The 26,530-nt window shown below is 39.0% G+C and overlaps 1 protein-coding gene across 2 annotated transcripts in view; it reads right to left on the bottom strand.

Moving 5' to 3' along the window:
* Positions 1-26,530, bottom strand: part of LOC136871961 (protein BANP) — a 223,920-nt gene that overhangs the window by 40,339 nt on the left and 157,051 nt on the right. For both annotated transcript variants that reach the window (XM_067145723.2, XM_067145722.2), the window contains exon 6: positions 20,150-20,272. In XM_067145723.2, the coding sequence (XP_067001824.1) occupies positions 20,150-20,272 (123 nt within the window). The remainder of the gene's footprint in view (positions 1-20,149; positions 20,273-26,530) is intronic.

Below are 26,530 nucleotides of genomic sequence, written 5' to 3'. Positions count from 1 at the left end.
CATGCTGGTTCTAAGAGTAGGTTTATTGATGACGCAAAGCTGAGGTTTACAGCAGCAAAGGCTGCAGAAGATTACAATGGCAAAATGGATGGGGGTAAATTTTTATGGGTGAGTGAGAGAGAAACACTTTCCTAATCCTCCCTTTAGAAGTGTTAACAATGTGCCTTACCACAGGATTGAAGAAAACACAGTACCTTCTTGTTATGTTGTTAAAAGTGGTGAAATGGCTAAAAGAAAACATTATTATTAATAATTAATGTTATTTGCTTTACGTCCCACTAACTACTTTTTAAGGTCTTCGGAGACGAAACATTATTATTAAAATGAAGTTTGAGCTAAAAGGCAGTGAACTGGTGATGAGGAAAATGACCAAAAAAAAAAAGTAATTATACTCCAGACTGTATTGTGAAGTACTTGACACAATGGCTGGACATAAAACTAACCACTTTTCTGAACTGAATGAGCAGGGATTTCTAATTGTAACTTATTTAAAACATAAACAGACTCTTCCTCCATGGCCATTCGAGACTCTGTTTAAATTATATGGTAGTTATTTCATCGTCCTGGTGCTCAAAACAGTGTTGCATGCTATCTGTACATCAGCAGAATTCAAGAAGTACTGTATACTAGAATTTCATGAATATTTAACATGCTTAGAATTAAATGTGGTATTATCTGAAGTAACCACTATTCCTTAACTTTGACCATAGCGTATCGAAGAGGAAGTGCGACATCTTCACGAGTTACCGTGGACTGCCGCACAGATGGCACTGCCATCTACAGTGATGACTGAGCGCGAGCATAACAGGCGTTTTCGGGACTACTACTTCAAAATCTACTAAGAAACTCAAGCATGCAACTTATGTTTGAAAATGATTTCATCTGCTGGACACTTTGGAATATTTCCTGGATGATTTCAGTACCTTCGATGTAACCAGCTCCCTTCTCATCTCCTTCGTGCGGAAGAAGAATCGACATTTCAACTAGTGAAATATGAGTTTTGGTAGCAAACACAGAACATGATTTACACAGCACCCCAACTGCGATGACTTCACTTTAATAACATCTAATTTATCCAAGCACTCGGAGAAAGCATCACCCCATAAACTATCTGTACACAATAGCTTTTCCGTAACAACATTTTCCAGTCGCAACAACACATTATAAACACTTTCTGACGCATACGCGAGATATGAGGCACTTTGCATTGAGCCGTAATCTTTAATTAGTGTTAGGGAAGCAGGCACATTATCAGTCAGTTTGCCGAAAAGGAAAGGACGACATAAATCACACTGAATCACTTTTGAAATGTCCGACTCGTTGGCTGAATGGTCAGCATACTGGCCTTCGGTTCAGAGGGTCCCAGGTTCGATTCCTGGCTGTGTCGGGGATTTTAACCTTCATTGGTTAATTCCAATGGCCCGGGGGCTGGGTGTTTGTGCTGTCCCCAACATTCCTGCAACTCACACACCACACATAACACTATCCTCCACCACAATAACACGCAGTTACCTACACATGGCAGATGCCGCACACCCTCATCGGAGGGTCTGCCTTACAAGGGCTGCACTCGGCTAGAAATAGCCACACGAAATTATTATTATTACTTTTGAAATAATATATAAGTAATAATAATAATAATAACGTAAATGTTTCCACCTTTTCAATACAATATATTCACAAAATTACAAAATTATACGGTACTAGTTTCGACCCATCTAGGGGTCATCATCAGCCGTATTGGAGCAAAGATCATTTGTGGCGAAATCCTAAGACAATATTATTTTAAAGAATAACAAGTGAAATGAGATGTTATGGTAATGAAATAGTACGTAAACGTATTACATTGTGGTAAGTTGCCTTGTTTTCTACCATTAAAAAAATGTTTAATAGTGCCTTTCTGCAAGGCGAGTGAAACGGCCTCTGACGTAAGCAGCGCGCTGTGACGTCACGATCCAGTACCGCATGCAGCTCTACCAGCCGTTGTGCATCAGCCGTTGCTAAAAGCCGATTGTTTATTATTCATGATCGCGAATAACTTCGAAATGACAGAAGAAAGGTTCAAAACAGCACAGTCAGACAATCTACCATGTGTAGATGTCATCATTCTTAAAAAATGTGACTTTTGTGGCCGCAGAAATTCGCAGATAACAAGCAAGTTTGTAAGGGGCGTCTTTTAAACGTGCAATGTACTGTAACCCATAGTATTAGGATAACAACGAACCTGGATAGATATCACATCACTTTCAACATTTCCTTCTAGACTGATTCCCCTATTAAAGAATAACATTACACTTTCGTGCTTTCAGCATTAGTAAAGTAAGCAATCGGATTTCACCACTAACATAAACATATAGGTAGCATTATAGTACTAGTCCGCTTCTGTGGTGTAGTGGTTAATGTGTGCCACTCCCGGAGGCCAGGTTTCGATTCCCGGCTCTGCCATGAAGGTTGAAAACAAATAGTACGAGGGCTGGAACGGGGTCTACTCAGCCTCGGGAGGTCAACTGAGTAGAAGGGTTTCGAATCCCACCTCAGCTATCCTCGAAGTGCTTTTTCGTATTTTCCCACTTCTCCTCCAGGCACCTAAGGCCATGGCCGTTTCCTTCCCTCTTCCTTTTCTATCCCTTCCGATCCTCCCATCCTCCAACAAGGCCCCTGTTGAGCATTGCAGGTGAGGCCGCCTGGGCGAGGTAATGGCCCTCCTCACCAGCTGCATCACCATACCCAAAGTCTCACGTTCCAGGACACTGCCCTTGAAGTGGTAGAGGTGAAATCCCTCGCTGAGTCCGAGAGAAAACCAACCCTGAAGGATAAACTGATTAAGAAAGAAAGAAAGATCATAGTACTATAGGGCTATAATCTATCATTCCCAAAAAAAAAAATATATTTATGGTTGGGACAACTGGCCTACCCACTTCTGGGGCTCATGAAAGAGAAACATTAAATATCTTTGTGGAGGGAAAAAGTTAAACATGATAAAGATAAATATGACTTCATCTAGTTTTCACAAGTCGGGCTGAGTGGTTCAGACGGTTGAGGTGCTGGCCTTCTGACCCCAACTTGGCAGGTTCGATCCTGGTTCAGTCCGGTGGTAGTTGAAGGTGCTCAAATACGTCAGCCTCGTGTCGGTAGAATTAGTGGCACGTAAAATAACTCCTGCAGGTCTAAATTCCTGCACATCGGCGTCTCCGAAAATTGTAGAAGTAGTTAGCGGGGCGTAAAGCCAATAACATTAATTACATTTGGCTTTTAACAGGCTGAGCATATCAGGCAAGAAAAGTGTCCTGGTGACATTTTAGTCGTTCAATACAGGAATGTCTTTGGGTGCTGTGACTTTTACTTTTTTTTTTTTTTCTGTTTGCTTTATGTCACACCGTCATATATAGGTCTTATGGCGACGATGGGACAGGAAAGGCCTAGGAATGGGAACGAAGCGGCCGTGGTCTTAGGTACAGCCTCAGCATTTGCCTGGTGTGAAAATGGGAAACCACGGAAAACCATCTTCAGGGCTGCTGGCAGTGGGGTTCAAAACCCACTATCTCCCAGATGCGAGCTCACAGCTGCGCGTTCCTAACCGCACGGCCAACTCGCGCGGTATTTTTACCCTTCGGTTTATTGACTTGGCTTGTATAACCTAAAACTTAGGCTAAGTTGGATAATATTTTAAACACCTACATCACTATTTTCACCTGTGTGCAATTATGTTATTTATTTCATTAATATTATGATAATTATTATAATTGAGCATTGTTAACTTGTAAGACCCCAACAGACAAGCATTGGTTTTGTGTAGAGTTATACATTTGTTAAATTCACGTTGTTTCCTTTCATGATGTACACACCTATTCTTTGTTACATTATAGAGTATTTAGATATAGCCTAAATTTTTTTTACCAATTAAGCTCTTCAATAATGACATACATAACTGTCGCATGCCAAGATAAATTGGTAGAATTAGAGCTGTCAAAATGGTTCATAACCCCTTTGATTTATTATCTTGACATGGATCACCCAAAACACAGGTTAGGTTTGGAGAATACTTTAATAATCAGCATTAATTAATACACTGTTTATTACTTTCATATTCCAAGATGTAATTGAAGCATTTAAATAAAGCATCATACACTAAAATTTAAAGTTTTACCACTAGAACAGCTGACATGGAAAAGTGATTGAAAATTCAAACAAATTCATCTTACGTAAAAATCTTAAAAAAAAATAAACTATAGACTTTTCCGATATATCACCAGCATTTCTCCGGCTCACCAAAATCCATTTCTCCCTAGTTTTAGCGTCTTTGGAACATTTATAAACAATTTGTTGGGTATGGTATGCGATGTGCTATTGCACATTGGAACTCTACACCATTTTATAAGTTTTCTGCCTCACTGTCTGCGCAGGATTCATTTTAAGTGTAAAATATACCACTCAGATTATTATCCAATATATAGACCTCGAATTTAACCATACCAGACACTAACGTAAAGTAGAAATACGCGAAGTGTATCCTGATTCTCACAGCACACTGTGTTATTTCGTCTGCTAATTCAGTCAACCTGTACGATGATGTCAGACCAATGAGATCGCGTACTTGCGTCACGTGACAGTTTCGTACATTGATTTAGAGTTTTATCATGTTTGGAGTTATTATTTGTACATTCTGATCACATTTTTGAATTCTGCATGAAATTTTGAATCAGATTAGCATATTTTTAATTAAAACCCCGGATCATGCATGTTCCCTATTCCACCCACTTAACTCAGGTAAAATGTTTTCCCAGTCTGGTATTTGAATGTCATTTTCAATGTTCACAATTTTTTCCCTGATTTCATCTACAGCTTGTGTCTTCAGTGCACGATTTTTACCTTCAATTTCTCTTGCAAGAATACACATTTGATTAACAAGAGACGTCAAAGGGGATTCAGCTCTGTACTCACAGTTTCTGCCAGACGATAAGGAAAGTTTAGTCGTACGTAAATGATGATGATGATGATGATGCTTGTTGTTTTAAGGGGCCTAACATCTAGGTCATCGGCCCTTGATGGTACGAAATGAGACAAAATACAGTGACAAAATAAAAATCCAAAATCCTCCACTGACCAGAACTCAAAGTGTGAGGACGAAAAATGAACGGATGGATATGAATTTAAAGCAATCAGTGGAGTCGACCCGCAATGCCTCAGTCTCAGAAACTGACGGAAAACAATAGTAATACTGACCAAGGGACTACTTCTATAGCTCAAAATACTGAATCAATGATGCTTGCAAGCTAAAGGGGTCTAAAATATAGGTCATCAACCTTTCATAATGGTACTTATCGCTTGGAAAGTAGAACCATGGTATTTGACATGGTGCGGTACTAATCAAAAGTATCGTAGACTCGCGGTATTCCACACATTACGGTATCACTCACAGGTAATGAAATTCGCACATGTCATACAGACCTATGGTGTTTCGCACATGGCGACACCATATACAGGCAACGCAAACCTATGGTTTTCATCACATAAGTGTACTAACCACAGGGACTCATACTATCCCGTGGTGTTCCGTGTATAGTGGGTACTAATCATAGGCAAGCCAGAACCCTGGTGTTGTTCATATAGTGCTACTAATCACAGGTACCGTAAAAGCCTGACCGTGCGGCGCTCCTGCGTGCTACTAATCACAAACCTATTTGGTACCTAACATAGTGGTATTATACCAATATAATGGTCCGTTATTGGACATTATAAATTTTCCAGCTAACTCATTCTTGGTTGCCTGCGTTTCGCCCTCGTGTGCTAAGTTAGGCTCGTCAGTTGGGACTTAGCACACCACCCAAGACGCAAGGCAAGAATGAGTTAGCTGGAAAATTTATAATGTCCAATAACGGACCATTATATTGGTATTATAAATTTACTCATTCAGGACAAATATTTTAGGTTCCCTATGGGAATCAACACCTACATCATTTGATGGCCAAGCAGGCATCTATTTTTGGAAATGAGACATAGCTCTCACAGTGCATTGGCACTGCTGGTGGCTTCAAATAGCCTATGCAGTGGCCTCCACGGTATGCACTAGCCTTGCGTCTTGGGTGGTGTGCTAAGTCCCAACTGACGAGCCTAACTTAGCACACGAGGGCGAAACGCAGGCAACCAAGAATGAGTTAGCTGGAAAATTAATAATGTCCAATAACGGACCATTATATTGGTATTATAAATTTACTCATTCAGGACAAATATTTTAGGTTCCCTATGGGAATCAACATCTACATCATTTGATGGCCAAGCAGGCATCTATTTTTGGAAATGAGACATAGCTCTCACAGTGCATTGGCACTGCTGGTGGCTTCAAATAGCCTATGCAGTGGCCTCCACGGTATGCACTAGCCTTGCGTCTTGGGTGGTGTGCTAAGTCCCAACTGACGAGCCTAACTTAGCACACGAGGGCGAAACGCAGGCAACCAAGAATGAGTTAGCTGGAAAATTTATAATGTCCAATAACGGACCATTATATTGGTATTATAAATTTACTCATTCAGGACAAATATTTTAGGTTCCCTATGGGAATCAACATCTACATCATTTGATGGCCAAGCAGGCATCTATTTTTGGAAATGAGACATAGCTCTCACAGTGCATTGGCACTGCTGGTGGCTTCAAATAGCCTATGCAGTGGCCTCCACGGTATGCACTAGCCTTGCGTCTTGGGTGGTGTGCTAAGTCCCAACTGACGAGCCTAACTTAGCACACGAGGGCGAAACGCAGGCAACCAAGAATGAGTTAGCTGGAAAATTTATAATGTCCAATAACGGACCATTATATTGGTATTATAAATTTACTCATTCAGGACAAATATTTTAGGTTCCCTATGGGAATCAACATCTACATCATTTGATGGCCAAGCAGGCATCTATTTTTGGAAATGAGACATAGCTCTCACAGTGCATTGGCACTGCTGGTGGCTTCAAATAGCCTATGCAGTGGCCTCCACGGTATGCACTAGCCTTGCGTCTTGGGTGGTGTGCTAAGTCCCAACTGACGAGCCTAACTTAGCACACGAGGGCGAAACGCAGGCAACCAAGAATGAGTTAGCTGGAAAATTAATAATGTCCAATAACGGACCATTATATTGGTATTATAAATTTACTCATTCAGGACAAATATTTTAGGTTCCCTATGGGAATCAACATCTACATCATTTGATGGCCAAGCAGGCATCTATTTTGGGAAATGAGACATAGCTCTCACAGTGCATTGGCACTGCTGGTGGCTTCAAATAGCCTATGCAGTGGCCTCCATGGTATGCACTAGCCTTGCGTCTTGGGTGGTGTGCTAAGTCCCAACTGACGAGCCTAACTTAGCACACGAGGGCGAAACGCAGGCAACCAAGAATGAGTTAGCTGGAAAATTTATAATGTCCAATAACGGACCATTATATTGGTATTATAAATTTACTCATTCAGGACAAATATTTTAGGTTCCCTATGGGAATCAACATCTACATCATTTGATGGCCAAGCAGGCATCTATTTTTGGAAATGAGACATAGCTCTCACAGTGCATTGGCACTGCTGGTGGCTTCAAATAGCCTATGCAGTGGCCTCCACGGTATGCACTAGCCTTGCGTCTTGGGTGGTGTGCTAAGTCCCAACTGACGAGCCTAACTTAGCACACGAGGGTGAAACGCAGGCAACCAAGAATGAGTTAGCTGGAAAATTTATAATGTCCAATAACGGACCATTATATTGGTATTACAAATTTACTCATTCAGGACAAATATTTTAGGTTCCCTATGGGAATCAACATCTACATAGTGGTATTACACGAAAGTGACAGAGACCCATGGTGTTCTCCGCGTCGTGGTACTAATCACAAGTGGTTTCATGGTTCTTATCCAATCATCCCTTGGTCGTCCCTTTTAGTCGCCTCTTACGGCAGGCAGGGGATACCGTAGGTGTATTCTTCGTCTGCGTCTCCCACCCACGGGGGGTTTGTGTTTGGTCCGCGAGAGGTATTTTATTTCCCTCAAGTCCGCCGGCAAGCCGGTTAGGACCCCCCTATCCGCCACCTGGGACGCGCCACGTGGGAGTATCACCTCTCGCCCTCCTATGCCAGTGTAGTAGGTTCATGGAGTCGGTATGTAAATAGACTGCAACGTGTGTAAATGTAGAAAGTCAATAGTAGGCGGATGACCATCACAACTTAGTGATCGCAGGATACCGAAATGACGTTCTAGGGGATCTTGATTAAATTTTCCTGTCAAAACGTAGCTATAATTGTGTTCCCACAAATATTCAGACATTCCTTAGGTACTTTCCACAGTAACCCTTAAAGACTCCAGTGTCCTTTGTGAAGCGAATGAATTTTGAGTATCTCTGAGAACATTCTGCCATTCAATTAAAGTTTCATGTGCCTGTGATCCTTTATACAGTGCCTGAGTGGGAATAGCCAAATTTAATGCGTCACTCAGACAGTTTACATCACTTGTGAAAATTTCCGTTTGTTTACTGTCTTCTAAACCCTGTGTTTTAATACCCTGATAGAATGCTATACCATTAGCGACTGATCTACTGAACAGTTGAAATGCCAGTCTTACATTCATTCGCTGAAGAGAATTAGGATCCAAGTGGGGAGAGGTCAGTTTGTAGCAAACTTTCAATCCAGAAAATTCAGAAGACGAGTCACATTCATAAACTTTCCGGTAGAATGAATAATCAACAAAATTGCCATTATAATTATAATTAATGATTTCTTACACATGTAAATACATGTGGCGCATCTGAAAATGGCCATAATTTTCTGCTGGAGTCAGAATTTTCTGCTGGAGTCAGCTGGATTGGAAATATAACACTTCAGATTCTTTATGTTACCAGATATTCCTAAGCATTTCAACAACTTTTTATTCGACTGGCTACGATCCGATGTGAAACCAATGATTCAGACACCTACTTGCTCTAATTGTATGATGACTTGAATGAGAATGTTTGCAATTATATCATCAGGGATGGCGTTCCAGCTAGATGTGTATCACTATGGGTTGTATCCAGTTATATAGAAAAGGAACAAACATGAAAACCAGAGCATGATTTGCCAACTGACCCTTGCTTTTATCTTCAGCAAATTTCCCAAAATCAACTAAACCATTCACTTGCAACGACTCTGAGTTAAAGCGAATTTCTTCTCGTAACTTTACCTCGTCAAATATCAACATCTCTAAGCGTTCATGTTCCTTATTTCTATTTAAAAAATCTGCTATGGCAGCGGTAGCATGCTCATTTGTGCTGTACAAACATTTTAGGCCTTTCACCAAATTTCTCAAGTGGGATTTAGAAGGCAAAGGCAGCAAGTCATGATTTAAACTGTGCCGGTAAACCTTGAGAGACTTTATTTTTAAAAGAAGTGCATCAAGAAGAAATTCATCGCTGTATCTCATTCCTTTTTTACATTTCGCTTGACATTTCTTTAAACACTGTATTGACTATAATTTTCTGTGTTTTGCTGAGAGAACCGAATTGTTTTGAGCGAGTGAAATTGCTCTGTGATTTTATATCAGAAATATCTTTTTCAAGCAAATATATTTTAGTTTTAGCGACAATGAGTTGATTCTGCATTCTAATGAAATTACGTTTCTGATTCTTCAATCTCCACTTTAATAGCACACACAATTGTTTTCCTAGCATCTGCGACATTAGAGCTATCTTCAACTGCTGAGCATACAGGTTGATCACTATCACTGATATTTACGATCTGTTCAGGGCTTTTATTAGAGAAATGTCTTTGTGTGGACTGCCTATTCGTGGGGGAGTTGCGTTTCTTAACTGCCTTAGAAATATACTTTGTAGATTAGGAAATATGTGAGGAAATGCTTCTAGTTTTAATTTCCAGTGCTGTCGTGGTATCTCTACTCTTTCACCATTCACCATAAACGAGTCTACTTTTACTAGAAAGTCATCACAAAAATGAATGTCACACATGAAACAGTCATGAGTTAATTTTCAGACTTTTCTATGGATAGCCTTCTCCCATTTCAGTAAAACACCACTCTCTTTAGGGGGCCTAAAGAAATGCCTACGTGAAGATGATCGGTCATATCCAGATCTGCAGCCAGGTATAAAACATGAGGACATGATGGGGTAGTTTCCTCCCACACTGATATATGTTGCCTTATAGCACAATAGCGACAAAGACCGAGATATTTAAAACATAACACTTCTCACACCACTCAATCGTGAATACACTAATAATGCAAACTATCGAAACATCTCTGACAGCGACAATAATGAGCAATAACAATTACTACAACTGAAGGCGAATGTAACGCGAGCTAATGGCCAAGGGTCTCTGTTGACATCACAATCGCCTGTGCTGCCACCAAGTGGGTGTCCCACCAACCTCTTGAGCTCTCTTATGGGCGAACGGAGATGATGTCGCACTTCCTTTTCGATATGCTATGCTTTGACTATTCCTACTACTTGTGCCTCTCTTGAATGATCTTATTTTTCAGTAATGAAGTGGAAAAAATAATTACGAGGTTGAAAATTGTCATTAATTTCAAATTACAAAACACCCTGAAAAGCTGTAAGAAGAACCCAGGGTTCCATGATTCTGTTATAGATCATTTTTCTGACAAAGATTGTCAGACAGAGCTGTTTAGCAAGATGTAGGCCTCACAGATGTATGGGGACGACCTCTCCATGTCAATTTAAAAATGCATACCTTGCCTTGAGTAGTGATTCCTGAATGCATGTTTTGTGAGTAAGCTGGTCCACATCATTCATGTTTGTTAATGTTTAGAATTTTCCTTCAATTTTATATGTTCCATAAAAAATAATGCATGTTTCTACAAATTAGCAGGCTAACACTTTGGTACGGGTCACACGCTGTCACTGGTAGATCCTGACAATCTGTTCTTCTCTGATTTTCCTGTTCTTTTCTATGATGTCTTAACGGATTTGTGGCTCCGTCACTGCTGTTCAAAATATTGTGCACGCCCTGATCAGATGCTGTTTCATCCTTCCAGTTGTCTATGTTAATTCGGCACTTCTTCATATTAGCCTTTAGAACATTCTTATATCACTTTGGCTGACCTCCCTGATTGCATTGTCCATCCTTCAATTCAGAATACATAACCTAGTTTGGAAGGTGTGCTAGGCCTCAATGCTAGTCGTACTCTTCCACGGTACTAATATTTGTTAACGGTCCTGTCATTTTACTATCGTATTTCTCCAGCATTTTTCCAGAAATTTTACTGTGTCTTCTGTAAGTAGCCCAAGTGTCACATCCATAGCAAGGGCCGGTATCACTACAGAACTGTAGACATATAACATGGTCTGGAAACTGAAGTCATGGTTGTTGAGAGGTGGCTGTCAAAATAAGGAAACTGTTCTATATTGCTCGAAGTCTTACCACTGACCAAGATGGAAGGAGCTGCCTTGTTGAAGTTTGGTGCAGTTTGGTAAAGAATTTGTGTTTTGTTAATTTTAAGTTCTAATCTGCTACTAGAATATGCATGGCTAAATGCATTCAAAATTGCTTGCTGTATTGGCCAGAACATTATTGTTGTCTCTGTATTGGAGTTCGATAACTAAAGTTGAGGAGATTTTGGCCATGGTTTGCATTTTGCTAAGACTACATCTATCTTCAAATCCATACATGGCAGTATTTCCACACATGGAGGAAGTCTTCCCTTAACAAGATGCACTACAGTCCCCATAAATATAGAGAATAAAGCTGGAGTGATTACATCCCAGTTCGACACCCTCTGTTACCAGAAAGGGCTCTACAGGTCCATTGCTGGTGATAACATAAGCAATCAGTAAAAGTATTTTGATGTATTTCAGTGGACATCCAACTCAGCTAGAACTCTTCAAATAACTCCTTGGTTTGCTGAGTCAAAGGTTTTCACAAGATCTATAAATGTCATGTGAAGAGACTGCTTCTTTTCACTGGATTTTTCTTTTGTGTTTGCCTGGCAGTAAAGACTGTATCAAATGTGCCTCAGCTGGTTCAAAAGCCACACTGGGTTTGTAGTAGTAGCAGCAGCAGCAGAAGCAGCAGTAGTACATAATCAATTAGATGCCAGTGTTTTCTGATCTAGGTTGTTTGTTATGACATTTTGAATATGCTCTTTTTAGCAAGAGAGTGTATATGTAATGACATGAGACTGTGCTCTGAACATTTTGTAAGCAAGAGAATTACATTACATTACTCCTGCCAATGGTTCCTGCCCAGAGTGCAGAATCTCTAACCAACCTAAGCACTGAAATCTCCTAACAGAATAATTTCGTCAGAGCAGAGAATATTTGTTAAGACACCATCCCGTTAGCAGTGTAAGTCTTCTTTCTAGTCAATGTCTGAAGTTAAAGTTGGAGCAAATGCACTGATTATACAATAGTAGCTTGCTGGTTGTTATTGAGCTTGACACTGAGCATCATGAGTCTTTCATTTATTCTGGAATTGAGTTTGCTAAAGTGATTAAAGAATTCACTCCTGACTGCAAGTCCAACTTCATGAAAAGAGGTTTGTTTCCTTCTTTCCTTTCCAAAAGGAAGTGTATCCACTGCCTAGCTCCTTGAGATGACCCTCTCCTGCTCATCTAGTTTCACTCAGAGCAACAAAGTCTATATCAAATCTTTTCAATTCACGAGTCACAATTGTTGTTCAACACCATGATCAAGTATTGGTGTCAAATTTCCATCAGAGTTCCAATTAATTTTCTTTGTTGAGTTTTGACTTTTAACTCACGAGAGGTCACATCAAAAAAGTTACGTGATGGGTCGCGCACGGTCGATCTGACTGGGGAGTATAAAATACCAGTTTTTGAAGACCAGTGCATTGTATTATTAGGGAAAAATATGTTCATGAAACAAAATACCCATTTTTATAGCAAAACACATTATATTATTAATGAAAAATATATCCGTGTAACAAAAAAAGGACTGGGTAATAAGACAATGCCAGGAGTCGCGCACGGTGGAAACTACCAGCTTACAGATAAAGCTCTCCGCTGACTGACTGGTGATGGAAGGGGGGACAGAGAAAGTCAACACGTGTAGAAAATGAGTCCATTGAAAGGTGCAGGAGGGGAGGAAGCTCTATACCGTGAAACTATTAAGAAATAATAAAAAATGTATGTGTTTGGTCTAAAAGACCATGACGCAACCCCTCGTGGGTAAATTCCATACAGCAAATTTCAATATTATTCTTGTAAACTGTCTAGCAAGCTTTCCATATATATCTTCACTCTAAACAAACTGGGGTATATTTTGCAATACTACTGATAAGGAATTGAAGCTAATAATTATTCATTACATTAACGCATTCCACAGTGTGTAATTATGTGATCATGTGGTGTACAACTTTATGTTATTAGTAACTGTTTCAACAATGTTAGTATTAGAATTTGCAAGTGACAGACTCATTGAACTTTTGCTAAATTGGAATGGAGATAAATACTGTGTGATTCAGGTCTGTGTTTTGGGCTTCCTATGAAACCCAGAAGAATAGATTGTAGAAACCTTACTCATCATCATCATACATTTTACCTTGTCCAGCCCCCATCGGGTTGGGATGTTAATGGTACTTTTTCATGTTCCTCTTTCCAACCACCATTGTTCCAACTTAACTGTGTTCCAATCCAGAAACCTTATTATAGCATGCATTTTTAATGCCCAAACCAGGTCACATAGAACAGGATACAAAACCATATTAGATCACCATAAAGAACAGAAACAGCCTGGTTGTAGGCTGCGTGAGCTTTAATAAAAGAAACTTTCATAAGATCACAAGATACAGCTTTTTTATTTATTTATTTATTTATTTATTTATTTATTTATTTATTTATTTATTCAGGATCAGCAACAGCAAAATGCCAAATTACAAAGATCCGAGATATGTATAATAGATATTAATCTAAAATGAAAGATATATAAATATTTACAAAGTACACAAATAACATCAAAATACGGTGACTGTCAGAATCAAATGTGAGAGAATAATTAATGGAGAATATGTTACAACTAAGTATCACACTGGACAGAATAAAACTGGAAGAAAGCATATTACTTCAAATCTTAGTAGCAACATAGCTTAACCTATCAATTCGCATGCAGAATTCACCAGCAGAATCTAAACAAGGAGTTCTGTTCAATCATTAAATCAGATATCAGATTTTAGATCTTGCAAAGAATTTATGTCATTTCTCAAGAACATTCAAGACTGGACTGGAATAAGAACCATCAAACAAATCTACCGTGTTGTTGAAGATAAAAAAAAACACTGTCCATATTGATCACTAATGTCTGGGAGACTGGGCACGGCATGTAGAAGAAGAATGAGTTTACAACCTATAACCTTGAGATATGCACAATTACCAAAAGAGATAGCTGCCTCTGTGGATCAGCGGTAGAGTGTCGGCCTCCGGATTCCAAGATAGCGGGTTCAAACCCGGCAGAGGTAGTCGGATTTTTGAAGGGCGGAAAAAAGTCCATTTGACACTCCATGTCGTACGATGTCGGCATGTAAAAGATGTCTGGTGACACATTTGGTGTTTACCCAACAAAATTCATTAAATCTCAGCCATAGACGCCCAAGAGAGTTTCGGTTTACTCGGTCTGCCATCTAGTGGGGGCCTAGAGTAAAACGGAACGTCGAAATTGACGAGCAGACAGCCAGATGCGTCAAATTGAAATGTCTGCACACGGTAGCTGCGGCCATACGATTATTATTATTATTACTATTATTATTATTATTATTATTTCTTCGTTATGCCCATTCATAGAGCGCGTTTGAACTTGTTAGTTGGTTTGATGGCTTGTGCTTTCTTATCCTCCCAAAATCTCTTCATGAATGCACTGTGTTGCATCTTGCGTTCTGTCGACCACTTCCTACCAGTTGTCTTTTTTGGTTTCTCCCTAAATTTATGATTGGCTACTTTTATTCTAAAAGCTCCACGATTTTCCATGATGTCGTCTGTGATATTTATTTCTTGGAGGTCCGCCTTAGTTTCTTCTAGCCATTTTATTTTGACCTTCTTTGAGTTGATTACTTTGAATAATCTTTTAGTTAGTCTGTCGCTGTTCATTCTGTAGATATGGCCATAGAAATTAAGGCGCCTTTTCTGTACGGCATCAGTAAACCTAATGGAAATTCTAAGTTCCCATGGAGGGAATTAGATTCTTTTCCACCAATAGAGCATATCAAAAATCAGATAAAAAATTAGATGGATGGCTTTTCGGGCGTTTGCTCTATTAACCAGCGTTTCGTCTTAGGTCTGACACTAGACTCTTCAGAGTGGGATGTGTCAGACCCTACCCACTGACGCTGGGGTGTATGCAGGTGAACTTATCAGAAGCTTATTTATGAAGCACAGTCTGATAACTGCATACGGGAGATAAAACTCCACAATGGAATTAATGCCCGCCTAGCAATTCCAAAAGGAAATTCTAAGTTCCCATGGAGGGAATTAGATTCTTTTCCACCAATAGAGCATATCAAAAATCAGATAAAAAATTAGATGGATGGCTTTTCCGGCGTTTGCTCTATTAACCAGCGTTTCGTCTTAGGTCTGACACTACACTCTTCAGAGTGGGATGTGTCAGACCCTACCCACTGACGCTGGGGTGTATGCAGGTGAACTTATCAGAAGCTTATTTATGAAGCACAGTCTGATAACTGCATACGGGAGATAAAACTCCACAATGGAATTAATGCCCGCCTAGCAGTGAAGAGTCTAGTGTCAGACCTAAGACGAAACGCTGGTTTATAGAGCAAACGCCGGAAAAGCCATCCATCTAATTTTTTATCTGATTTTTGATATGCTCTATTGGTGGAAAAGAATCTAATTCCCTCCATGGGAACTTAGAATTTCCATTTGGAATTGCTAGGCGGGCATTAATTCCATTGTGGAGTTTTATCTCCCGTATGCAGTTATCAGACTGTGCTTCATAAATAAGCTTCTGATAAGTTCACCTGCATACACCCCAGCGTCAGTGGGTAGGGTCTGACACATCCCACTCTGAAGAGTCTAGTGTCAGACCTAAGACGAAACGCTGGTTAATAGAGCAAACGCCGGAAAAGCCATCCATCTAATTTTTTATCTGATTTTTGATATGCTCTATTGGTGGAAAAGAATCTAATTCCCTCCATGGGAACTTAGAATTTCCATTTGGAATTGCTAGGCGGGCATTAATTCCATTGTGGAGTTTTATCTCCCGTATGCAGTTATCAGACTGTGCTTCATAAATAAGCTTCTGATAAGTTCACCTGCATACACCCCAGCGTCAGTGGGTAGGGTCTGACACATCCCACTCTGAAGAGTCTAGTGTCAGACCTAAGACGAAACGCTGGTTAATAGAGCAAACGCCGGAAAAGCCATCCATCTAATTTTTTATCTGATTTTTGATATGCTCTATTGGTGGAAAAGAATCTAATTCCCTCCATGGGAACTTAGAATTTCCATTTGGAATTGCTAGGCGGGCATTAATTCCATTGTGGAGTTTTATCTCCCTTATGCAGTTATCAGACTGTGCTTCATAAATAAGCTTCTGATAAGTTCACCTGCATACACCCCAGCGTCAGTGGGTAGGGTCTGACACATCCCACTCTGAAGAGTCTAGTGTCAGACCTAAGACGAAACGCTGGTTAATAGAGCAAACGCCGGAAAAGCCATCCATCTAATTTTTTATCTGATTTTTGATATGCTCTATTGGTGGAAAAGAATCTAATTCCCTCCATGGGAACTTAGAATTTCCATTTGGAATTGCTAGGCGGGCATTAATTCCATTGTGGAGTTTTATCTCCCGTATGCAGTTATCAGACTGTGCTTCATAAATAAGCTTCTGATAAGTTCACCTGCATACACCCCAGCGTCAGTGGGTAGGGTCTGACACATCCCACTCTGAAGAGTCTAGTGTCAGACCTAAGACGAAACGCTGGTTAATAGAGCAAACGCCGGAAAAGCCATCCATCTAATTTTTTATCTGATTTTTGATATGCTCTATTGGTGGAAAAGAATCTAATTCCCTCCATGGGAACTTAGAATTTCCATTTGGAATTGCTAGGCGGGCATTAATTCCATTGTGGAGTTTTATCTCCCGTATGCAGTTATCAGACTGTGCTTCATAAATAAGCTTCTGATAAGTTCACCTGCATACACCCCAGCGTCAGTGGGTAGGGTCTGACACATCCCACTCTGAAGAGTGTAGTGTCAGACCTAAGACGAAACGCTGGTTAATAGAGCAAACGCCGGAAAAGCCATCCATCTAATTTTTTATCTGATTTTTGATATGCTCTATTGGTGGAAAAGAATCTAATTCCCTCCATGGGAACTTAGAATTTCCTTTTGGAATTGCTAGGCGGGCATTAATTCCATTGTGGAGTTTTATCTCCCGTATGCAGTTATCAGACTGTGCTTCATAAATAAGCTTCTGATAAGTTCACCTGCATACACCCCAGCGTCAGTGGGTAGGGTCTGACACATCCCACTCTGAAGAGTCTAGTGTCAGACCTAAGACGAAACGCTGGTTAATAGAGCAAACGCCAGAAAAGCCATCCATCTAATTTTTTATCTGATCAGTAAACCTGTCGGTGAAGGAGTAGAGGTCCGCTGTTCTCCTCTTAATCCACATTCCATTTTCTCTCGTAGGACCATAAATTTTCCTGAGAATTTTCCGCTCCTGCTTTTCAATTTCTGTAATTTTAGAGTGACCACCTAAGCATATGGTTTCTGAGGCATATAAAGCTTCGGGCAATACAACTGTCTTGTAGTGTCGTAATTTTGCATTACGCGATATGACTCTTTTGTTGTAGTAATTCCACGTCAGTCTGTATGCCTTATGTAGTTTGGTGTTTCTTTCTACATTGGCACTACTGTCTAATCCTGATGGTAGTATAATTTCTCCAAGGTATTTGAAAGAGGGCACCTGTGAAATTGTGCCGTTTTCCATCTCTAGCGGAGTTCTTTTGCTATTTTGACGTAGATTTTCCATGTACTTGGTTTTCTCGTAGGATATCTGGAGGCCTGCCTTTGATGCTATATTGTGTAGTCTCTGTATGGCATACCTTGTTTCATCCTTAGTCTTAGTAATGATTGCGAGATCATCAGCAAATGCTAAACATTTCACATTGACCTTGCTTCCCAAATTTCCGATGTTCACACCCTTGATATCCTTTTCCCACTGTCTAATAACTTTGTCTAGAACTAAGTTAAACAGAATAGGGGAGATGCTGTCACCTTGACGAACGCCCGTACATATTTCAAAAGGCTCAGAGATTTCTCCAAGGAATTTCACTTTAGAGGTCGTATTTTTGAGGGTCTGCTGGATAAGTGCTCTGGTCTTCTTGTCCACTCTGAGTTCTTCTAGAGTATCAAATACTGTCTGTCTGTCCACAGAGTCATACGCCTTCTTAAAATCCACAAAGGTGACGATCGTGCTGGCACTTCGGCGAATCCTTAATATCGTCTTCAAGTTCCATATTTGTTCTGCACATGATCGACCTTTCCTGAAACCCGCTTGGTACTCGCCAATCAGGTGATCTGTCTGTTTTTCTAACCGGTTCAAGAGAGCTTTGGAAAGAATTTTGTATGCGATTGGCAGTACAGATATGCCTCTATAGTTGTTTGTATCTGCCTTGTCACCTTTCTTGTGCAGTGGGTGTATTAATGCACACTTCCAATCCTGTGGAATCATTTCCGTTTCCCATATTTCTACTAGGATTGCATGAATTTTGCTTACAAGATCATCTCCAAGTTTACACATCTCCGCAGTGATGCCATCCTCTCCAGGAGCTTTGTTATTTTTAAGCGATCGTATGATCTCTGCTGTTTCCTGTATTGCCGGTGGCTGTGAATCGGGGTTGGGCATGGGCTTTTCAAAGTTCAGTCTTTCCTTTGGAGGATCACAATTGAGGAGGTCTCGGAAGTAGTCAGCTAGAATGGTGCAGCTCTCTTTGGTGTTTCTAATGTTCCATTTGCTCGACGGAAACATAAAGATGGTGGTTGATAACTAGATAAATTCTCACGGAAGGTCTTGTAGAAATTCCTGGAGTTGTTTCTAAGGAAATCTTGTTCGATTTCTATGAGTCTATTTTTGTCATAGGCTCGTTTCTCCCTGCGGATTATTTTTGAGGAGATTTTCTGAACTTTTAGGAATGTCTCCCATCTCTTAGTTGTTTGATGTCCATTCCACTGATTCCATGCTTTCATCCGTTCATCAATGGCTTTATCACAGGTCGTGTTCCACCACCTATGTTTGCGTTTCCTTGGAGGCTGTCCTAATTTCATGGCTGATGTCTGAAGTGTTTTACGAAGGCCTGGCCAGTCCTTGGGGTCCTGCTCTCGTATGTCTTGTAGAAAGGTCGTGGCGTTCTGTCGAAGACATTCTGGATCAACTCTTAGAGATTTTTTGTGTTTAGGTCTGCATCTGTTGGGTTGGAATCTCACTTTGATTTGTGTTAGGTAGTGGTCCGAGTCTACAACTCCCTTCCGTACTCTAACATTTTGGATCTCACACATATTCTTTCTGGAGATTGCGACGTGATCGATCTGGAATTCGCTCAATAACGGGTTTGGTGATTTCCACGTTTTCTTCTTATGTGGGGGTCTCGCAAAATGCGTAGACATTAGTTTTAAGACAAAGGTTTTACAGAAGTCTATAAGACGTTCTCCGTTCTTATTCGTTCTCCAATGTGCCGAGTGATGATGATTATTATTATTATTATTATTATTATTATTATTATTATTATTATTGCTAACAAAAGAGATATTAAGTTGTAGAAATGACTGAAGGATAATTGGCCACATAACAAAGAAGGTTATGAACTATAACAAGAAAAGCTGTCTTGAGACTCAAATTAAAGAGCCACTTTGTGATATCATTGCGACATCAAAACTTAAATGGTTTGGGTGTGTTAAGTAAATGGATCCAGAGGGAGTAACTAGGGAATGGTTGAAGAGAGATCTGGAAGGCCATATACCTAGAGGATGTTCAAGGAAAGAGTAGACCAATAGACCATACACTTGGAGTTGGATCTAGCAGGAAGAGACATAGAATGGTGCTAACTAGAAGAAAATGAGCCTGAACAGATAAAGATAGTGAGTTCATAAACCACACTTGAGTACTGGTGGCCTCATTTTCATAACATTTCATACATTACTAACCTGTGCTTCCATTTCTTCAACAGAATCCTCCCCCGAATAGGGGCCAGCGGTCACAATCAGTGAATCACCGTCTTCAGAAATTATTTGATGAAGCTGATGGCTGTGACTTTCATTCTGACTAGCCTAATTTGAAAAAAGAAAAAAGAAAAAGAAAATGTTAACAAATATTATTGTAATTTTATAACCTGTGCCCTCAACCCATTAGCGCCAGAATTAATTTTTTGCTGAGATTATTATATTTGTTATGTTTTACCACATGTTTGAGACCAAAATAAACTAATAAAACACATTTCAGAACTTTGGGACAAATAGATCATAAGATATTTGATGTTGCCATATGGCAATGCTAGGCACTTGCACTACCTATTTCTTACCAATGAGTTTTGGAAAAGAATTTAGTTTACAAAGTAGTTTTTGTCTGTCATACAATAAGAATGTTGAAAATCTTAGCATTATTTATTGTAAGAATATCAAATATAACTTTTTATTCACAACACAGCTAAAAAATAAATTATTGAACAAAGGAAAAGGTATTTGTTTGCGCTACAGAGACACATATGTATGATTGTTGCCTGTCAAAACAAAACACTCACTGGAACATTAGAATAAAGTAAAAAATAAGAAAGAGAATAATGATGCGGTTACACACTACAGAGTACCGGTAATCACAGTAGTCAATATTTTTTGAGTCAGATAAAAGCCAACTCTCAATACAGGCATGTTAGACACTGGGATAGAGAATCACAGTCTTTTACTGTTTTTTATGGAAGGGAAGGAAGCAGTCAATACAGAGCCCAACTTCACACTTGGAGCACACTGTTCTGACAATAGAAGAACAAGAATGATTCGCACAGCTTCTCTTTTTCTTTTCTGACGTGTGCTGGACAAGATGATCAGTCCCCTCATATCTTATTCTGTCTGAAACACGGCAGTGTGAAAAACATCCTACAAAAGTAGATGGCCTTCCAGAACCTCCAGGCAACACTTTATACCTCCTCAGGTACATGTTAGCTACATCCCTCCTGAACTCTAAATGTGGTACGTTCTGATTTCTGGATTTCCTGTACAGTAGCTATTTTGCATAGCTACATCCAACATCCACGTAAACAGGGACCAGTACCATTTCTTGCCTCGAATCCCGACCCGATAATAGCCAACATTTTGGTCCATTGTATCAGTTTTGTCCATGCCAGAATTGTATTTGGAAATCAACTTAGGTCTTTCAACCATTACTGTTCGTTTTAGATGCTTAGAAAATCTCTTCACGGGAACGACTTCTTGGGTGCTACATGATGTAGACAGCATTATGACGATGGCATTGTCCATCCACCTTATGTAGATTTAAAGTTAAAAACTTCATTTAAAGTTAAAAACTTCATCACTGATCCATACTGAACTAATAGTTATGCTAAAAAGAGAAAGAGGTGGCCATCATTCATTTCCATATCAGTCTCAAATGAACCCCGTTCTTTTTTTGAAAAACGAAATTTGCTTATCATTGGGCATTCCTTAGGAATTCTATTTTCCCGTATAGTCCCAAAGCAGAATATCCAAGAAAGCTCAGATACGAGAACAGCGCTGCACCACTGAATAAATTGTCCATGTATGAATTGTACTGTATATACCTTGTCTCCTCTGGAATTTCATCTAGTAGCACTAGAGGGCTTGCAGCTTTACTAAACACACCTTCATACTCCTGTTTTGATTTAGGCCCCTTGCCTTGGTATAATTCAAAACTGACCAAGTAACCATATTGGCTTACCGTGAATAAATTGTTCACAGCTGTGCCGGCCAAAATATTGAATCATGCACTCATCATATGACAAACCTTGCTCTGGCACAAAATTCTCGACGCATTTCTCCTTCACCATTTTCATTACTGACTGAATTTTCCACACTTTATTTTGCTCATCGACCTGCGCATAATCTGCACAGTGGAGAAATCGACATATATGGAGAAATCTGTCCCTCCTCATCGACTGAGATACCGCAATGTTTATCATATCATCATGCTTGTCTCAATAAGAATGCTTGGAGGGAAACTTATTGTATCCAGAAATGAAAAGTGTGGCAATGAAGCAACGAATTTCATCAGAATTTATTTGTGGGTCCATACAGTTTAAAAATATTGCATACTTTTTGGTCTCTTGAACTAAATGTGACGTCATGCTTGGCTGAGGTCGTGTCGGTTCGTGCTCCGTATTAATTGTGTTATTTCCTGGTGTATATTGAAGTTAGACGCCTAAAACATGTTTCTACTGCTGCAGTAAGTTGCATAGGAGTATTCAATACATAAATTAAATTGGTAGATATTCATATAATTGCCTAATCGTGCAGTTTTATAGTCGTAATGTGTATGTAAACATTAAAACACCAGTGTTGCCAACCTAATTAACTTGAAGTGTCGGAGTATCCTCACTGTCACGCTCTTTTGTCAAGTCAAGTCGATATATCGAAAGAGTGTAGCGATGAGTACCTGCCTGGAATGTACAAAGGCCGTGCCTAGGCAAGACGTGACAGCAAAGATTCAGTGCAATGACTGTAGTAATTGGTTCCATAGCAAGTGTGTTAATCTTAAGGAAACGGATGTGGAGTATATGTTGTCACAGGGTCAGGTGTGGAGGTGTAAACAGTGTTCTAACAAGAGGCGTACGAGTTTACATAGTGATGCGACAGTGGTGCCATCTGTGGGTGATATTTATAAATTACTGCTAACTATGCAAGAGAAGTTGGACAGTGTAAACAAGTCTACTACTGACATCGAGCGACAACTAGGCAATTCAATTAATGTTTGTCATGAGAGACTGGATGAAAACAGTAAACTTATTAGTAAACAACAGGAAATAATAGACAGGCAACAAACTATTATAGACAATTTGGTCACCGAAAATAGGCGACTGGCGAACATGGTAAACAATCTTGCCATGAGGTGTGATGACCTTGAGCAATATTCCAGGTCTAACACTGTTGAAATATTTGGTGTTCCCGAGTCTCCTAATGAGGATGTAGTGCAGACTGTCATCAATATAGGCAAGGCTTTAGACTTAGATTTGAAGGAGGACATGATTGATGCTTGTCATCGATTAAAAAAGGTCTCTAATCGTCCAACTTCTGGAATTATAGTTAAATTTGTTAGAAGGACCCATAAAGAGCAATTACTCGCCAGGCGCAAGGTCAAGCGAACCTTATCCACAACTCAGCTCGGCATGTCAACTCCCAACCCAATCTATATTAATCAATCACTTGCCCCAGCTAGAAGAGTTTTATTTGCAAAGGCGAAGCAGTTGCAACGTGAAAAGGACTATAAATACCTCTGGGTTAGTAGAAGTGGAAAGATCATGATTAGGAAGGTAGACGGTAGTCCTATACATGTCATTAGTAATAATGAGGACCTGAGTAAGCTCTAATCTCCATGCATTTCCTTATACATTTATTTATTTTTTCTTTGAAATTATTTAATTATTTGTATGTAAATATTTGCTTCTATTTTCAAATATTTATTATTCTCTACTAATATTTGATGATGCCTGAGAATGAATTAACAATTTATTATCAAAATGTTCGTGGCCTAAGAACAAAAACTGCTGTATTTCTTAAAAATCTTATATGCAGTGATTATGATGTAATTGTACTGACAGAGAGTTTTTTGGGTCAGGATATCATGGATAGTGAGTTCTGCGATGATCGCTATGTAGTGTTCAGAAATGACAGGGATCTGTTTTTATCTGGGAAGACTAGAGGTGGTGGAGTTTTAGTAGCTGTCAAAAAGGAGTACAAATCCAAACTTTGTTCTAAATATAATGATCAACGGTGCGAGTCAATAACTCTTTACATTCAGGGTCATACTCGTAAGTTATTCATAAATGCTGTGTACATTACTCCCTCTTCTAAACTGTCTGTATATGAAGGATACTTCAATTACGTTGAAAACATAGAGGGTCTTATAACATCTGACTGCCTTATTGTCGGTGACTTCAACATACCTGAAGTTATTAATGCCAGTTATAACTTTAATGAAGGATCAATGACCAGTCGTCGTCTATTTCAGTTCATCTCATATCTTGGATTAACATCACGTAACAATATTCAAAATTGTAATTTCAGGACATTAGATTTAGTATTAGGTAATATTCAAGTTGAACTGAAGCATGACGAATTCACCTTAGTATCTGAAGACTTACATCACCCTGCACTTTGTTTAGTTTTACCGCCCGTTAAAAAAGTTCCATTGCCTCCGATAATTAATCGCGAATATTACAACTTTAAAAAGGCTGATTTTTTGCGGCTGTATTGTAACATACGAGACTTCGACTGGAGTTTATTGTATTCTTTCAAAAATATTGATCTTGCTGTTGATTTCTTTTATGCATCGCTGTACAAATGTTTCGAAAACTGCGTTCCAAAGCAGAAAGTAATTCGAAAATCCAAATATCCAGTTTGGTTCACGCGTGATATTATTCAGTCCATAAAAATAAAGAAGAAATGTGCTATAAAAAGGAGATTTTCGAAATATTACGATACGAGATTTAGACAGATTCGGTCGGAATTGAAAATGAAATTACATGTGGCTTATGCTGTTTATATTCATAATTTAGAAAATGGAGTTAAGAATAATATTAGTCAGTTTTGGACATATGTCAAAAGTAAGCGGGAATCACGTTCATGTGACAACACATTTCTACTGAATGAAAATTGTTATACACCTGGAAACATTGCAAATGGGTTTGCTGAGTACTTTTCATCGGTGTATGTGAACACGGATTTTACTTATAATGTGGAACATCTTTCTTTGAATGAAGTTTTTGTTCTTCCCAGGGTTGATAAATTGAACATCACTCATATACTGGTAGATGAAGTAAGAACAGTCATTAATAAAAAGTTAAAACCTAAGAAATCCAGCGGACCTGATGGCATTCCACCATACGTAATCAAGGGCTGTGCTGACATACTGGTTGCTCAATTAACCTTCTTGTTCAATCTTTCTTTAAAGACATCCTGCTTCCCGGAAAAGTGGAAAATGGCAAAAATTACTCCAATCCTAAAGGGAGGGAACTCAGAGATGATAGCTAACTATCGCCCTGTTTCAGTAATTAATGCTATAGCGAAGATATATGAGCACATACTGTACTCTAGGATTTTCGACCATATTAAAGTAGAGCTATCACAATGTCAGCATGGCTTTATGCCCGGCAGATCTGTCATTACTAACTTGCTGGGTTTTACTCAAAAGATTTACAATGCATTAGACACAAATAGAAGAACCGATGTAATATACATGGATCTAGAAAAGGCCTTTGATAAGGTGGACCACAAAATTCTTTTGATAAAGCTGCATCAGTTTGGAGTTTCTAAATCATTACTTCAACTATTAAGTTCCTATTTAAAATATAGGCAGCAATCTGTTTATTTTAAAAGTGAAATTTCACATAATTTTGTAACTTCTTCAGGTGTGCCACAAGGTTCCAATCTTGGTCCTCTCCTATTTCTCATTATGGTTAATGATTTGCCTGGAATGGTTCGTTCCTCTGATTGTTTGTTATTTGCTGACGACGTTAAGTTATATAAGACCATATATAAATGCAGTGACGTGAATGATTTGCAACAGGATATTAATAATATTATATTATGGTGTGATAGCAACAAATTATTCCTAAATGTTAAGAAATGTAAAGTTCTAGTATTTACCAGGAAAAAGGAATATATAAATCCGACGTATTATATTGGTGAAACAACACTTGAAATTGTAACGTCTATTAATGATCTAGGAATTACTTTCGATAGCAAGTTAACTTTTAATAGCCATATTGCAAAAGTAATAGGCCAGTCTAACAAGATGCTTGGTTTTATTATTAGAAATTCCAAATTATTTACTCAACCTGAAGTTATTATTAAGTTGTATACAAGTTTAGTACGAAGCAAGTTAGAATATTCGTCGGTAATCTGGGACCCCCTTTATAAGGACCAAACACGTCACATTGAGATTGTACAAAATAAATTTCTAAGATATTTGTATTATAAAACTTTCAATGTATTTTGTCCATTTGACATTTCAACCCACTATTTAAGAAGTTTATTCAATTTCACGTCTTTGAAAAACAGGAGAACATTAATTTCGTTACATATATTGAGGAAAATTTTGAATGGAAATATTGACTGTCAAGAATTACTTACCTTCATTCCATTTCATGTACCACAAGTAACATCAAGACAGCAAGTATTATTTCACATCCCAAGATCTAGAAGCGTTCATCACTCTAATTCACCACTAGTCAAAACATTGTCAGTTTATAATTCAATTAGTGCACACGTTGATTTATTTGCTGGCGCTAGTTTGTTCAATAAGCAAATAAAGGCCATGTTTTATTAAATCATTATTAAATT

Source organism: Anabrus simplex, chromosome 4, assembly GCF_040414725.1.
Source record: "Anabrus simplex isolate iqAnaSimp1 chromosome 4, ASM4041472v1, whole genome shotgun sequence".
Lineage (NCBI taxonomy): Eukaryota > Metazoa > Arthropoda > Insecta > Orthoptera > Tettigoniidae > Anabrus > Anabrus simplex.
The sequence above is the reverse complement of the archived record's forward strand: the minus strand, read 5'-3'. Positions and strand labels throughout refer to the sequence as shown.